We start from the raw sequence: 16136 nt of genomic DNA on the forward strand, positions 1-16136 counted from the left end.
TGGTACTAGAATTGACGTTAACTGTGAGGCGACAAAGAGTCTATGGAAAATTCCACTTTTGAGAGTCTCGTTAACATTTCTCTAGAATAAAACACCCATGGATATACAACCCATGGGGCAAAATGACCACCTTAATCGATTGTCATTCGCTCTCTTTCTTCTTATAGTACCTAACTTTCTACTGAGAAAAACGATTCAATGCTCCATTTGGATGACCCTTCTTTTCTCCCTTTGTTTATGTTACTCTCCCATACATTCTGCTTAGTTAAAAGAGATTATTAAGACGGAAGACCAATAGCACTTTAGTTAGCAATGGTCTCTCAACTTTAATCAAATTGGAGTAATGGTCCATCAATTAAAAATCTGTTACTATTGGTCCCTCAACTCATCAAAATGAGTAGCTATAATCCTTTTCGTCAACTTCGTTACAATTTTGTCAAAATGAGTTATGTTGGAAGAACCATTGCTACAATTGGGGTCCCTTAACTCATCAAAACGTGTAGCTATGATCATTTTCATCAAGTTCGTCAGAATTTTGTCAAAATGAGTTTTGTTGGAAGGACCATTGCTACAATTGGGTTAAAGTTGAGGGACCATTGCTCTAATTGGATTAAAATTGATAGACTATTTCTCCAATTGTATTGAAGTTGAGGGACCAATGATAATGAATTTTTAGTTGAGGGACCATAGCGGCACGTTTTGATGAGTTGATGGACCAATAGTAATAGATTTTTAGTTGATGGACCATTGCTCCAATTGAGTTGAAGTTAATGAATCATTGCTACAATTTACTCTCTTTTTTTAGCTGAAAGGATAATATATGAGATGAATAATATATGAAAGCACATATATACTCAGTCATGGTAGGAATATTGGACATCAAATTGGATAAAAGATGATGAATTAAACGAACTGAACTACACATAAACGCATAATCGTTAAACTACATTAGTAGTCTTGCTCTCTTCCGCTAAGGCGAGTAGAACGAAACTTCCTAGCAGTTTACTTTAAACTACTCAAGTTTTACGAGCAGCAACAAATGAACTGTTTAATTTGTGACGTGACTGGCATTACCTTCATGAAAAAGGAAAAGAAGGTGTGAAGAAATATCATGATCAAATATTACCACAACTTTGTTAAGTACCTACCATACCTAAATTTGCAACTTTGAATACATTATATTCGTTTCATATCATGTGATCCTCTGATAATTGTGATCCTCAGACATTATCATTATGCATGGGTACGAAAGCACGTGGAACCCTAATTCTATGCGGCACGTATCCCCCATTTCTTGTGTGTTTTCGTAAGCTGCGGGAAACGCGGCAAGACTTTCAACAAAAACGAGTGGACACGACAATTCTGTGACTTTCATTATTTTTTTCTTAATTGAAAGACTTGTGAGTTGTGACTACTTATCCTGAGAAGAACACCGATCTTAAACTTTAATTTTGTGAAACTTTCATTGTTTCGATAAACATTGATTACGACCCTCGACAGTGAAAGCTACATAAATATTCCACATAAACAAAATAAAAATTGACATATGACCGTGAAATCAACCACTCATATTATTTTGAACTGTTGATCAGCTAAAGTGTCGGTGGCTCTATTATATAGTGATTGACATGCTTGTCCCCATGAGCCTCGCCATGCTTCTATCTGGCGTATGGCAAGTCTATTTGGAGTTGGGGCTTCAGTCGTGCATCCCATGAACATTGGTGGGTCCATAACGAATTAATCCAAGCTTAATTCTTGGGGAGAATCTAGCCTAAAAAATTATTTTCTTCCTAAGGGTTATTGTAACCCAAAATTGAAAATGGTATGAAGGAAGTTTAAAGCTTAAACTTTAACCTTTATTCCAACCATTGTAAACGGTGTTAGAGATGCTATTAGTCTAAAAGCGGGTTTCTTTTATTTCTAAATGCTACTAGCTAGAATTCATTCACAGAGCAGGAATGAAAATTATGAAGTCAACAAACTGAATGGAGAACAAATTAAGGATGATGTTGAATTGCTGACAAATGCGTTATATACACTTGGGTTGGGTTGGTTGGGTTTGGGCTATCAATTTTGATTGTGTTGAAAATCGGGTCTTTAAGCGTCCTCTAGATAATCATCACTGTAATTGCAGCCTCTTAAAATAAAAATAAAATAAAATAAAAGAGGACTATCATTTTGAAGCAAATACAACAAAAAAATTGAATAAATATAATATGCTATGTGAAGCTGTTCAAACCATTAAATGAGGTCCGAATGTAGTTTTTTAAACTAAAAATGGATAACTTCATCCAAAATTAGCCAGAATATTAGCAAAATATCCATACGAACTTTAATTCAACATTTACAATGTGGCGAAAAATTGTTAAACCTATTAAAAATCATGTGTTACTTTTATTTTTTTGTTAAAATTTGGTAATTTTTTGCGACATCTTTCCCCTGAGCTTTAAAGAAATGCTTGTATGGTCCATAACATATTCCTAAACAGAGTTACGTCGGCCATAACATTCCTTGAATGTTTTACATGAATTTTAAGAGGCTTAGAAGCTTACGGTCCTTTAAAAAAATTATGCAAAAGTAAGTTCTAAATTATGCAAAAGTAAGTTCTAAAGTAAGATCAGCTGGTAGCTTCGTCACAGCAGTCCACAATTCTAGAGAGCGAAAAGATTCACACCTTGTGAGTGTTAGGTCAAACTTTTTTGTGCAACATGAGACCTTTGAAGTTACGCGAAATCTTTTCCGTCGGAAATGAGGTAAATGTTACAAGTCATATACCATTTATTGACATATAGGAATGGTGCAGGCAGGATAGGTGCCTCTACAATACAGATGATACATTTTCGGTTACGATACTCGTCTTGCATAAATCGTGTATCCTGCTTCGTGGTGAATTCTGCGTACCAACAACATTTACGGACCTATCGAGCTTCATAGTTCGTAAGCAATAAAGATCTTCTAACTTACCAAGGTGATGTTTTTATTTTGTTTACTTTGAAGACGGAGAATTCAGCTTCTTTTCGAGTAGCTTGGCCTTTCGAAGAGCATCCAAGGCCTCCGCTTGTTTTCCAGCACGTTTGAAATTTACCGCCTTTACCTTCTCTGCCTTGATCTGTTCTTCCAGCTGACTTCTATCTTGGATTGTGTTATTGCTCTTACCAACATTAACTTTTGAAGGCTCTGGTCTTTCGGGGCCTTGCGATAAATTACTAGCATTTTCGATTCCAATTTCTTTCAAGGCAGCCAGTAGTTGAGGATCAAGACCCTCAACAGAGATATCATCCATTGATTCTCCTTTGTCAACGGTTGCGGAATCATGAGCAGCTGATAGATCCAACTGATTCTCCAGTGCCTTGGCTAATTCAAACTCGGCTTCTGCTTCTTCCATCCGACCCTCCCTCCGCAACTTCATAGCCTGACGTTTGTGGCCAAGAGACTCCTGTTGCAACTTGAAGCGATCACGACTGGACAAAGGTTTTGGGTCCGAAGATGGTGAACTGTGATGCTTTTGGCTAGAAGAAGGAATGTCTCGTGACTGTAATGATTGGGATTGGCTCTGCTCTCCAGTTGTATTTTGTACGGCACTGGACACCTCACTTGAAGCAGTTTTGGACTGAGAACTATCTTCATCAAGACGCTTCTCCAATAACTTTGCCTGACGAAGTTCCTCTCGAGCTTCTGTCAGTTTCCCTTCTCTCTTTAAAGCTAATGCCCTCCTCTTAAAAGCCAGGATTTCTTGCCGAATGGCACTTTGGCTGCTCTGAGAAGCAGCTTCCTGAACTGAATTTGCTACATTAACATCTCGCTTATCTTCCTGTTTATCAATTTTATTATCTTGGCTTCCCAGATATACATTCGAACAGGTCTGGGATCCCAACCGCACGGGAGGACTGGCGGTAAGGGAACCAACAGAAACAAACTTTAGGCCATCATCTTGTTTTTCAGCTGGCCTTTGATAACTTCTCCAGTCATCCCCTGTCAACAAATCAACTAGGTTTCCAGATTGGACAGGTGCAGATATCTGACTAACGCCTTCCGCTATTTTCTGGTTGTCCGGAAAATAAGTTTCACCCAAAGCACCCAATTCCACTGGAAATGGTTGGCTTCCTTTAGCTAGCTGTGAGGTTAGAGGAACAAACTCAGAATTCTTTGCTGACAACTTAACAACTTCGTCAATTGGACCCATTGCTGCCTCAGTAAACCTTCTAACATCTGTATCATCCTTCAAATTCCCTGCCTTTTCGGTGTTAATTAGATATCCGAAACTCTCAGATTTCTCTTCCTTTGAATCATCATGCAGACTCAAATCCTTTGGGGCTTCCATCTCTTCAATTTGAATCTCTAGCACCTTTGCCATCCTCAACACTTCCTCAGCTTCTTTGGTTTCTCCCTTCCGTCTAAAGGCAAAAGCCTTTCTTTTCATATCTAAAACTTCCCTTTGGATTGCACCTTTATTTCTTGGTGCAGAAACGGCTGGTTTGTAGGAGTTAGTTCCCTCTGAGAAAAGTGCTGGGTCCTGCATACTATTTTCTGTTACATCACCTCCATCACGTTCTTCCTCAGCACTATTAAGAGGAGGTTCAATGATATTTTCCTTGGGTGCTTCCATTTCCAAAATCTGGCCCTCTAGTGCTTTTGCCTTTTTTAGCAGTTCTTCTGCATCCTCAGTCTCTCCTTGGCGCCTCAGAGCAAGAGCTTTCCTTTTCAACCCTAAAAGTTCCCTCTGGATTTCAGCTTTGCTTCTCCTTGATCCTGCAGCTGGGACATTAACTGCTGCTTGAGTTACAGATGGTTCACTGACCTTCATTGAGAGATTATCCATTTGCTTAGAAGTTTCCAACAACGAGTTGGTCCCTTCATTATCGTCATCATTCCAACCCAAATTCTTTAACATAGAAAGGTATGCTGGATCATGCATATCTTGATCTGTTACATTTTCTCCTTCCTCATCTGCAACTGGCAGACCTGCAGAAACATTGGGAAGCTCATGTGCCAAATCTTGGACTTTACTGCCAACAGTCCCAGGCATGTCCTTCCGCATAGAACCATTCTCTAGCTCTTCAAGTTGCTGCTCAAGTACCCTTCCTTTCTTCAATTCTTCTTCAGCCTCATTTAGTCGTCCTTCCCTTCTCAGAGCAAGGGCTTTCTTTTTCAAGCCCAGAAGCTCTTTCTGAATCATTAATTTAGTTTTCCTTGCAGGTTTGGATTCCGTACATTCCATTGTATGAATATCACCCACCATAGGTGACTGCGATGATTTATCAGCAGCTTGTTTATGAATTCTCGCAGGATCATTTGCAACATTGCCCTCTTGAGACTCAAGGCTTTCAAGGTCCCGTTCAAGTAGCTTTGCCTTCTTTAGCTGTGTCATTGCCTGTTGCACATTACCTGCCCGTTTATGATTAAGCGCCTCTCTTTTCAATGATTGAATTTCGCTTAATAGAGCTTCCCTGTCAACGGAAGGTATCTGGGGAGGAGAAGTTTCCGGATTATTAGAATCTTGAGACCATCCTAAAGATTGTAAAGCAGCACTTATTTCTGGGTCCTCCATATCCTCATCTGTCACTTCAAAATTACCACCCAGATCATCAGCAGCACTAATAAGATGATCAAAATTGAAGCCATCCTCCTGCTCATATTGAATTGAAAATTCTTCCTGTTTGTCATCATCCATACTACGAATCAACGCAGATAGCTCATCATCAGAATCTTCAGCCTCAGCCAAGAATTCCTGTTCCTCGAGTTCCTTCTCTAGAATTTTAGCTCTTTTTAGTTCCTCCTTAGCTTCTGTAAGTTTACCGTCACGCTTCAGCATGAGAGCCTTCTTTTTAAGTGCAACAACCTGGGTTTTGTCAATGGCACCACTACCTTTGTTTTTATTGGTCTTTTGTGAGACCTCTCCCAGAAGAGAAGAAAGTTCGCCCTCCAAACTCAGACTTGCTTGTTTTTTGTTTTCATCAAGGAGATCCATATCGGACCATCCTAGTTCTTTAAGCTCAGCAGAAAGGTCATCCTTTTCTTTACCAACTGGAGGAGTGGCCTTATTTCTTCTTCCAGATTCAGAAGGCCCATCTTTAATCTGGCTCTCCGCCACATTGGCAGAAAGTAAAACCTTTCTACGCTCTTTTCTCAAGGATATTTCCAATGTGTCAGCCTGTCTCTCAAGCTCCTTCCCTCTCTTAAAGGCTCTTAATGCTTCCACAGACTTCCCTTCTCCTTTAAGAACTTTATACTTCTTTTTCTCGTCCAAAGCTTGCTGGCGCAATTCATCAGGAGAAGCAGATCCACCACCACTCTGTAAATTAGGCTCACCAACGGAAAGACTTCTATGTATTTCTCCTACCCCATCGTGGCTGGAATTTTGTTGACTACTTGAACATGATGCACTACTAGCGGCTCTCTGCATACTGGAAACCACATTACTGACATTACTGTTTGACTCTTGTCCTAATTCCTTTCTGTCACTACTGAGAATCTCGTCCAAAACTTCATCCTCATGATTTGATGTCAACTTTGAACTGCCTGCACAGAAGGTAAAATTAAAGGGTAGAGTAATTAAACAAAAAGCATGTGGCAGAAGCACAAACTGTCACTGAACAGACAAAAAAGATACCTCTCCCAGCTCTACTCTTGTGTCCATATCTCTCAAAGCGTGCTGCTTCTTCTAGCTTTTTACAAGGGTCACAAATACGCACAGGTGCATCACCTTGCCCCCGTAAGAGCATTCTTTGCTGGGTGCAACTGTTGCAAAACAAGCCGCCACACCTCCTACAATGGTGCTGAAATCCCACAATGTGCATTGTCAAGAATCGGGAACAAACCAACAGATACATACACAAGAAAGAAATGTCAAATTTAATCCTATCAAAGCATTAAGTTTATACCATTAGGCAAAGAGGTTTAAGGGCGTGTTTCGAACTGCTACTGTAAGGGCTAAAAGCGCTTTCTAACAATCAAAAGCACTTACGAACTTTAGGAAGCACTTCCAGTAGGTTTTTAAAGAAGCACTCGAAATTTCAATGTGTTTCTAACAAAGGAACTTCTAGTAAAAGCGCCTATGAGCAGAAGTGCTTTCATAGGAAGCAGTCAGAGACGGTCCCTAAGTGTACATCATTAAACCCATTCTTAGCACAACACAAACTACGAATCTCCAATACAATCTTAAACTAAACAATCACCATTCTTTACAAAACATTAAAAAATAGACAACCTACGATTTCTACACCGCTAAAAATAGAAAGCCAAGAATCGAAGTATCCTAATCTTGGTCGAATCCACATAATAAAAATAAAATAAAAATAAAAATAAAAGCAGCAATCTTTCGGCACCCAAAAATCGAAGACTGAAGAAATACAAAAATTAGTAAAGAATTCACAGATGGGTCATTGGATCGAGAGGGGCAGAAGAAGAAGTGAACCTTGCGATTGATGAAGGTGAACTGAGAAGAACATCCCTGGCAGTGTGAGCCGTCAACCGCCCAAGTATTCCCTCTCAGTGACGGCTTCGCCGGCAGCCCGATCTTCTCCAACATCTTTCCGCCCCGATTACGCCGAATCAATCAAATTAATCCCCCAAAAAATCATGAGAAAACAAAATCGAATTTCTCTGATTTTTCAGCTCTTATTTACCCTCTCGGATCGTTAAGCTTTGATACACGCAAAAAATGATTAATTAAATAACATCTGATGGATTTGATGAATCGAGAAGGAAAGGGAATACGTGAAGGGGAAAAATAGTAGTGACTTGTTCTATGTGATCTGATGACGATTAATTCACGTTGGGTTGGAAGACGCATCGAAACAGCGTCGTTTTTGTCGGACAGCGACATTTTGAGGACTCCACGACGAGGAGGAGGAGGAGATAGAGCATCTTTAAGCGAGATGTCAAATTTTAAATATTAAAATGATAGTTGATAGCTTATATAGTAATTTGACATTTTGTATAATATTTTGTTTCACCCGATATATTAAATAATAATGTCATTTAATAAACTTTTTATCTTTTTATGGAGTCTAATAATTAAGTCAACCAATCACATATTTCAAAAACTTAACAACATTTATTGTATATTATATTAATCTATTAAAAAATTATTTAATGAATTTGACAGCAAAAGGTTTTGTCTTCAAATAACTCAGTGCCACATAAGAAATTGAAAGCTTGGTTGGAGAGAGTTTGCTGTCATTTTTTTACTGTTGTATGCCTATAGTAATTTTAACATCTCCTTTGGAGATATTCTTAGTGGGAGTTGAACAAGTTTTCAAGATTTTTAGTGAAACGACAACAGAGATAGACTCGGTGCAAATATAACAGCCCAATCCATGGTGAGAACAGAGATAGACTCGGTGCAAATATAACAGCCCAATCCATGGTGAGAACACAAAGCCCAGCAACATATCTAGGTCCATGGAGGGTTTTACACTTGCATATACTAATACTAGTCTATTTGCATGCGCTGTCGTGCGTGAAAGCGCATCATTCTCGTCAACAACGAAAGCGCACCTTCGGCAATCTTAAACTAACCGTCACCCGGTAATTTGCGTATTAGTGATCTTTCAAGACAGTGATAAGTTACGTTCACGACCACCAGAAAACAACTTTTAAATCACCAGACAAGTGTGTATGCGAGAGGGGCGATCGTAGATTGTCCCCGAGGGTGAAGCTATCAGTTAACGACTTCTTTAATATCGATTTGTACTTTAAATCGGGACTACAATCAGGAGAACATGCTAACACAGTAACTTTCAGAAAATTATCAAACAAAAGAGAGTCGATGAACACTTCTCCGAACCTTTTTTAAGGGAAAAGGAAGGGAAGGAATGAAATTAAAACAACACTCCTTAAAACAAGAATCTGTAGCGTAACTCTTGCTACAACTGGCCTCATAGGAAACAGAACACTCTTTTTCCGCCTAAGGGGAGGAGAATACAGTTTTTCAATGGTGCCAACGGAACCGCGAAAAAGGAAAGACAAATAGAAAACACAATACGATGAGAGTTGTAGAGATAAGACACCTCTCGGGCTAGACGATCACAATCAATTTTGTGTGGCAATAACCATTCTGCGGAAACTGGACAATTCTTGTGGAGGCAGGCACTCACAGGTGAATGTGACTTAGTCGGCCTGCTTGTAATCCCAGCTACTTCAAACGAACAAGTTCGCCAGCAAAACTCTGAATCTCTATACCACCAAGTGATGTCGAAATGGGAACAGGACATTTAGTAACCATTTATCTGAGGCCTTGGGGTTGGGCCCATCAGCCGTGAAAAGGGCATTTGGGCCCGGCCAGGAATGCCCCTTCGGCCAGAAAACCGATCAGCTAATTTTGGATCGGATACTGATCTGGAAAATGCTTGCGCAAGCTCAAGAGCTGAAGCCGCTTTCCCGTGCTGCAGGCCAACAGCATCAGGGGAAGATGGTTTAGGTTGTTCAGGCTTCCGCCAGGTCTCTGGTGATGGTGGCCTCTCTGACTGTTGCTGCAGTCTCTCAGGCTCTCTGCTGTTCCTCCTACTATCATTACGCCAGTTCTTCTTCTGCATGTCAATTCTCTCACCATCTACCCGATTATCCCTCCTTTCGAATTTCTTTCCAGTCCTCTGATCAAAAGGATGATTCTCAGCTTTCTCACTGTGACGAGAAGGATTTGCGGGTGCAGGAACTCTATCAGGCCTGGCAACTTGATGTTTAACCCTTCAAACAACAGTTATTTGTTCGTAAGTTAAAAAAAAAAAAAAAAAAAAAAAAAAAAAAAATCCCCAAATTTCCAAACTTAAATAATAGAAATTTTTGAGATAGAAAATAAGTCGCTACTTGTCAGAATGCTGAGCTGTGTCAGGATTGGTGATCACAACATCGTCAACCCCTCGCTCCTTCAGAACCTGACATAAAAACAGAAAGGGTTTCAGAAAGGGGACATGAATCCACTCAATGCTCATGAACAAATCGAACTTAAATGTCAAACCATGGACAAAAAAATTCACCAGTTCTCGTGGGCGAGCACCACCAAATAATACAACCCTGCATCATTCACGGATTTCATCAGATATTACTTGCAACTATCAATGTAGAGACCCAATATTAAGAACAACAAGCACATATTCTTTTGTGAATGCCACCAAGAAGTAAGAGTGGAAGGGTAACGTTCTGTCATGGACTCATGCTACAAATTCAATCAATGCTTCTCGAACAACTGCTGGACTCCAAACCCAAATTTTGCCTTAAGCGGTATAGTGTACAGGAAGAAGGGGGATCAGGAGTAGTCTATTTAGGTTCAAATATTCATGTAAGCATAAAACAAAACAAAATACTAGACTCTGAGAACAACTATAGTGGCACAGCTTCATCCAGAAGGCAGGAAAATAATATATCAGACAAAAATTGAAGTCATTTGCTAATTCTGTGGAACAAAAGTGGAAGACAAGATTTTAAAATTTTCCATCAATAACAATATATACACACAACACAATAAAACAGTACTTAAGATGTATTCGCAAATTGTTCGTAACATAACCAACCCATGGGATTGGTTCAATGGCCTAAAGAGCTCTAAAAAGCAATCATTATGGCCTCAAATCAGGCCAACCTTATTTTTGGGCAACAACCGTGAGAAAACATTCTTCAATTTAAAAGATTTCTCCAGAAGCTTTTAGAGAAGCCCATTGCTACAAAAAGAATATTACTTCTATGAAGCAAAAAGTGTAATTGAAGTAGAGTATATAAAAGGGGAGTGGTGGCAAAGGATTACAACTAAAGAAGCAAACTGAAACAATTTCACGTTTTAATCTGGCCGAGAATTTCATTTATTTTTTACTTGTTGGGCTGAATATCATAATTTCCATAGAACAAAACCACAAAGGCCCTGGCCTAATACCAGAAGAAAATGGCAAGTACGAGCAGATAGAATGCCCAAAGTCGAGAAAACACAGTCAAAAGCATTGCATACCTGTCTCTTTTGGCATTTACTTCCAAGTGTTCGAGAGGCTGAGATCGGGGAATTAAATTCAATTTTGGACGCTCCACCGCCTGTTTCCCACCATCAGAGCCTGCCGAACCAGGTTTTGGAGCATTCGTATTTCCATACGCTTCATTGACGGTTTCGACATGGACGGACTCAGTCACCCTCTGGTACTTCTATAATCAACCAAACAATAAGAATTTAGTGCATTCAGTACAAGGTAGAACCCCATAGATTTGAGTATCTCTATAATACACTTTAATAACCTTGTCAATACCTGTGCATTAACAACTACTGTAGCTTCCAAACCCTCCACTGGCTTTGTTCTTGGAAGTAACTTCAACTTGGGTCGCTCTACAGGCTCTGAAGACACTATGGGATGCAATTCAGCCAGACCAAATTTGCCATCAGATGGAGCAGGTTGAACCCTGTTGTTATAAACAGTTGGCTTCCTATCTCTAAGCTCTGAATTAATAGGAGCCCTAGAACTCTCGTGATCAGGTAGCTGAACACCATCAAGTTGAAGACCCCTTTCAGCATACCTTGCCAAGGCTGCATCCCTTTCAACCATCACATCTGTCCTCTTGTAAGTATCACTACCATAACCCTTGGAATGCAAGCCACTCTCAGTTTCGGGAGATCTAACGACCTCGATATTTGTCTGATAATTGATTGAAGGCTTTGATTGCCATCTACCTGAAGACACCTTATCGAGTGCACTGGCATGGGCCAGCTTTTGAACAGCACTTTGTCCAGACCAAGCAGATTGCACTGGCTCAGATATACCCGCCATCTCCTTCCTCATTGCCCATGCATTCGGACAAGCCCCATCAACACCACGGCCGCCATTGCCACCTATGCTATGAGAATTCCCTCCAACATGGGATGTCTCGCTAACCCTCTCCAAGTAGGAACTCACTGCCCCCCTCGGGGAGAGCGGTGCTTGAGCCCGTGCCTGCACGCTTGATGGCACACCGGATGACACGCCTGCAGATATAAACGCCTGCTTGGGTTCGGCAAGGGTCAGGGGAACCCGAATGCTATCATCCCCAATGGTCCTGCGTGGCATCGACCCACCATCGAGTGGCTTGCGCTCGTCCTCATCAAAGTTCCGGCCAATGTGCACGGAGTGAGTGAGAAATGGAGTCTTGTCATCGAAATGCCTCGTGGCAGGAGACGTGTGGGGCCGAGAGCGATGGTCCGCCCGCCCCATAGGGTTTCCCCAAGCGGTGGGACGGTCGTAAGCCGAACGATCCGTAGGCCTAACAACTCTGCAGAACAAAAAACATCCAAAATTGGTGCAAAAATCAACCACGGTTTTTCAATCTCTCGCTCTAGGGCAACGAAAATCAAAGCAATTACAAAACCCAGATCTAAAAATCGGAGCTTTACAGATATGAATCAAAAGCAATAGGGTTTTTCAATCTCGTAATTTCCCAAAGCAATCCAAATACACAGAAAATATATAAAGATTAAGAAAAGGGTAAACGGGACTTACACACCAGGAGCAGAAGGAAGAGGGAGATCAGAGGGAATCGAACCGCCATGGAAGTCCTTGAGCGTCATGGTATTCCCACTCACTTTCTTCTTCGACATTTTTCTCTCCCCCTCCTCTCTCTCTCTCTCTCTCCCTCTACCTTCTCTCTCAAGATCTTCCCTTTGATTCAATTTGTAGATTTTGTTAGGAGATTGGGATTGAAGAGGACAGAGATTGGATGGAAGGAGAAGAAGCAGAGGGAAAAAGCTTCTGAACCTTGAAAGATCGCCTCTCTGCTTCCCTCGCTTATTGGAACTCCACCACTGCGTTCTTTCTTTCTTTCCCGTCCGTACTGCTCGATGGGCTTTCAATCTGATCAAGATAGCGTCTTTCACCTGATGATGATCCTGGCCGTCCGATCATTGACCGACCTTTGCAATTTACATATAACATATTCCCTCCCTTTTTTTTTCTTTTCCTTTTTTTCCTCAATTTTTTTTTTGTTAAAAAATAAAAAAATCTACATATCAAACTCAAATACAACAATATTTTCTTCAAAAGCAACTATAAAAGTTTATATCACTTAAATCTTCTTCAAAAACGTAGAATTTAGTGGTATAAAAAATGAATTGTTGAATTAAAAATAGAAGAAATAACAGTTGATGAAATTAAATATAACGGTTAAAACACTTGCAGCATTAATGTCACACAGCATTAAAAAGTCATACCATAATGAACGCTACAATCACTAATCCACAACCCAAAGTACCTTTGCCATCAAACGCACAATTCGTGGCCTCGAGAGGATTTTAAACATCAAACATAGTTGAGTGAACAGTTTTTTCATCAATCTAACTTCAGATTATAGCAAATAGAGACCCCAAATAAAAGACCAATGGCTAGAAAGAAGCCGCAAAATAACAACAATCAATTTGATTTTAGTTGTTTTTTGCGATGAAATGAAAGTACGTAAAGTGATGGGTAGAAGTAAGCTATGTCAAGAGTTTAAGGGGGGCGTTTGTTTGCCCTGACTAAGTTGGACTGGACTGGATTGGACTAGCTATTAGTCCAATACTGTGTTTGTTCCATGCTGGGACTAACATTAATGAGACTAAAGGGGACTAGCATGGACAAAATCCTTCACTAAGAGGTCTTAGCGAGACCCCCCAATAACCATGGGACTAGCTAAGACTATCCTCTCTTTCTCGTCCTCGTCATGCTCAACGACCATTCTCGACAGACTCCTCGTCATCTCCGTTCACCTAGATCAATCATTAACTTTCCGACTCTTTTTCAAATCCATTTCACAACCAACTTTCATGCAAAATATACCAAATTAAAGTTGGGAGTGACAAGATTACGATTTTACCTGAATCGAGGCCAAAATGTGGTCGAATGTGGCTGGAAAATGGCCTGGAAGTCTCAGCCTGTTTGGGCTTCTTCAAATCCATGACAGATTCGAGCATTCAAAGCTAAGATCTCGGTCCAGGGATGGTGATGAATTTTTTGGCGGTGCTAACTTCATCCAATTTAACGAGGAAATGGTAGGAAAAAATGAAGAAAAAGATAAGATCATAATAAAATATTAATAATTTATATATTAAATAATATAATATTATAATTTGTTATTATCCAGCTTCTTAGTCCAATACTGCACCAAACGCTTCACTAAGTTAGTCCAGTTTAGTCTAGTCTAAGCCAGTCCAGCTTAGTCCTTGAAGCTAATCCAGTCCGAGACAGTCCGGCGCAACAAACGCCCCCTAAAACCCTTCAATATAATTATTTTTTGCCTTTTAAAAAGAAAAGAAATATCTATTTTGCCGAAAATGTCCTTTATTTCATTTTTGTTGGACTGAAGATCAAGACCATGATTTTTGCACAACAAAACCAAAGAATCAGGTCCAAAACTGTAAAATCCTGAAGACGGAACAAATCGAAGTCCATCCAACTCGTCCAGTATGTTGCTCAAATTTCACGGCCCATACTTTTAACTCTCAATAAATAAAAACAAATGAGAAATTTTATTTGAAACAATATAAATTCATTCTATATTTAATAACAATAAAATTAAAATTTATCAATAAACTCACACTCAATAATCAAACAATTACTATTAAGTTATTACATTAACACTCCATGAGGTTTATCGAGTTTTCACGATACCCCTTCACATTTGAAAAATTACACTAAAGCCTTCTTAGATTTTTTTTTTTTTTTATCAAGAAAAACAATTTATTAAACCCTCAAGTCAAAATTTGCTTATAAATTTACTAATTTACCTTTATAATTAAGAAAAAGCTTTATTTTTTTGTTGAATAAGAAAATCTTTATAAATATTTAGCAAATTAATATCAAATTAAAACATTAAATATTTAAAAATTAAAAAAAAAACAAAAATTAAAGATCCCGCCAAGGCCAACCCACCAGGAGTTCGTTTTTTATTTCGAAGCTCAATGAATAGGACCAAGATTGTATGCCCTTTCATCCCATCCTATTTTTCTAACCATTGATTTCATGTTGAGTTAATTTAATGCTCCAAATTTTGCCACCTCACACGCTTTCACTCTCTTTTCTTCCTGTTCGCTTCTGCTACTACATTCACAGACCAAGAAACAATTTTACTCTCAGCCCACAGTTTTTGTTTTGTTTTGGTTTGATTTGTTCTCTCTCTCTCTGGCCCCTCTCCCCTTTCGCCTTCCCATTATGGATCTCCTCGGCTCTCTCACCACCCCTTCTCCTCTCATCTCCTTTTGTCTCATGGATTTCTTCTTCTCAGTCTCCCATTGATTTCTTCACCACCTACGCCTCTCGATTCACAATCGCCACAGTTCCTGAGTGTTTATTTCGAATTTTTTTAGTTCTCTCTAATCTGTTCATCCCCAAATTGTGACTTTCACATGATTAAATTCATAAATTCTTTTTTTTTTTCCAACACTCTAGATTCTGGGTTCTTCTCTATTTCTGAAAATTTGCATATAATCCCATCTGGTTTTTTTTTTTTTAATTGATCAAAAAACCATCTTTTGTAAAAATTTGGTGTTTGAATTTCTGGGTTTCCCTGAAAAATGGTGAGTGTGAATCTGGGAATGCTCCATTATGTTATGGACCATGTGTATGGTGCATTCATGCACAGAACGAAGATAAGCCCTCAATTGTAATTCAATGGCATTCTTGGTGGAGGATGTTGTTGTTGTGCAGCTGAAAATGTTTTTTGGTATGTGAATGCAGCAGCAGAAGCAAAGAGAAAGAAAGGAGAGTGAAAATGTGTGAGGTGGCAAAATCTGGAGCATTAAATTAACTCAACATGAAATCAATGGCTAGAAAAATAGGAGGGGATGGAATGGGATAAAAAATGGAAGGGCAGACAATCTTGGTCCCAATGAATAACCTTGTCTTCCTCGTAGGAATAGCAACAATATTCAACTTTTTAAAAACCTTTTTGTCTTTGAGAATCCATATGTCACTGTACATAGTGGCAAATTCAGAATTTGAACCTTGAGTGGTTCTAGTGCTAAATACAAGTTTTTAAGATAGGAATAAAGCACAAAGCACATAAAAGAAAATCAGTTTATTTACTTGGTAGGCTTGTTGTGCACATGTCAATAGATATCGCATATGTTGAACCAATCTGATGAGTGATATAGAGAGAATTTGTCGAGTGTTATTGACGCAACATGTCGAGGTATGCCTAACATGCATTACAATAAA

At 39.4% G+C, this 16136-nt stretch overlaps 2 protein-coding genes across 3 annotated transcripts; both read right to left on the reverse strand.

The window, feature by feature from the left end:
• Positions 1-2758: 2758 nt before the first annotated feature.
• LOC125480357 lies at positions 2759-7810 on the reverse strand. Of its 2 annotated transcripts, none has more exons than XM_048591098.1 (3): positions 7415-7810; positions 6611-6776; positions 2759-6519 (listed from the first exon to the last, which is right to left on the reverse strand). In XM_048591098.1, the coding sequence occupies exons 1-3, from the start codon at positions 7526-7528 to the stop codon at positions 2987-2989; spliced, it is 3813 nt and encodes a 1270-aa protein (XP_048447055.1). In that variant the 5' UTR covers positions 7529-7810; the 3' UTR covers positions 2759-2986. The 2 variants fall into 2 exon arrangements, with proteins under 2 accessions (XP_048447055.1, XP_048447056.1); XM_048591099.1 differs by having other exon boundaries at positions 6611-6765; positions 7415-7553.
• A 957-nt stretch (positions 7811-8767) lies between these two features.
• LOC103957531 lies at positions 8768-12815 on the reverse strand. Its single transcript, XM_048591345.1, has 6 exons — positions 12450-12815; positions 11229-12222; positions 10940-11127; positions 9978-10014; positions 9808-9875; positions 8768-9687 (listed from the first exon to the last, which is right to left on the reverse strand). The coding sequence occupies exons 1-6, from the start codon at positions 12545-12547 to the stop codon at positions 9216-9218; spliced, it is 1857 nt and encodes a 618-aa protein (XP_048447302.1). The 5' UTR covers positions 12548-12815; the 3' UTR covers positions 8768-9215.
• Positions 12816-16136: the final 3321 nt, after the last annotated feature.

This window comes from the organism of the source record quoted next, unplaced genomic scaffold, assembly GCF_019419815.1.
Source record: "Pyrus x bretschneideri cultivar Hongxiangsu unplaced genomic scaffold, Pyrus_bretschneideri_v1 Contig33, whole genome shotgun sequence".
NCBI classification, from domain to species: domain Eukaryota; kingdom Viridiplantae; phylum Streptophyta; class Magnoliopsida; order Rosales; family Rosaceae; genus Pyrus; species Pyrus x bretschneideri.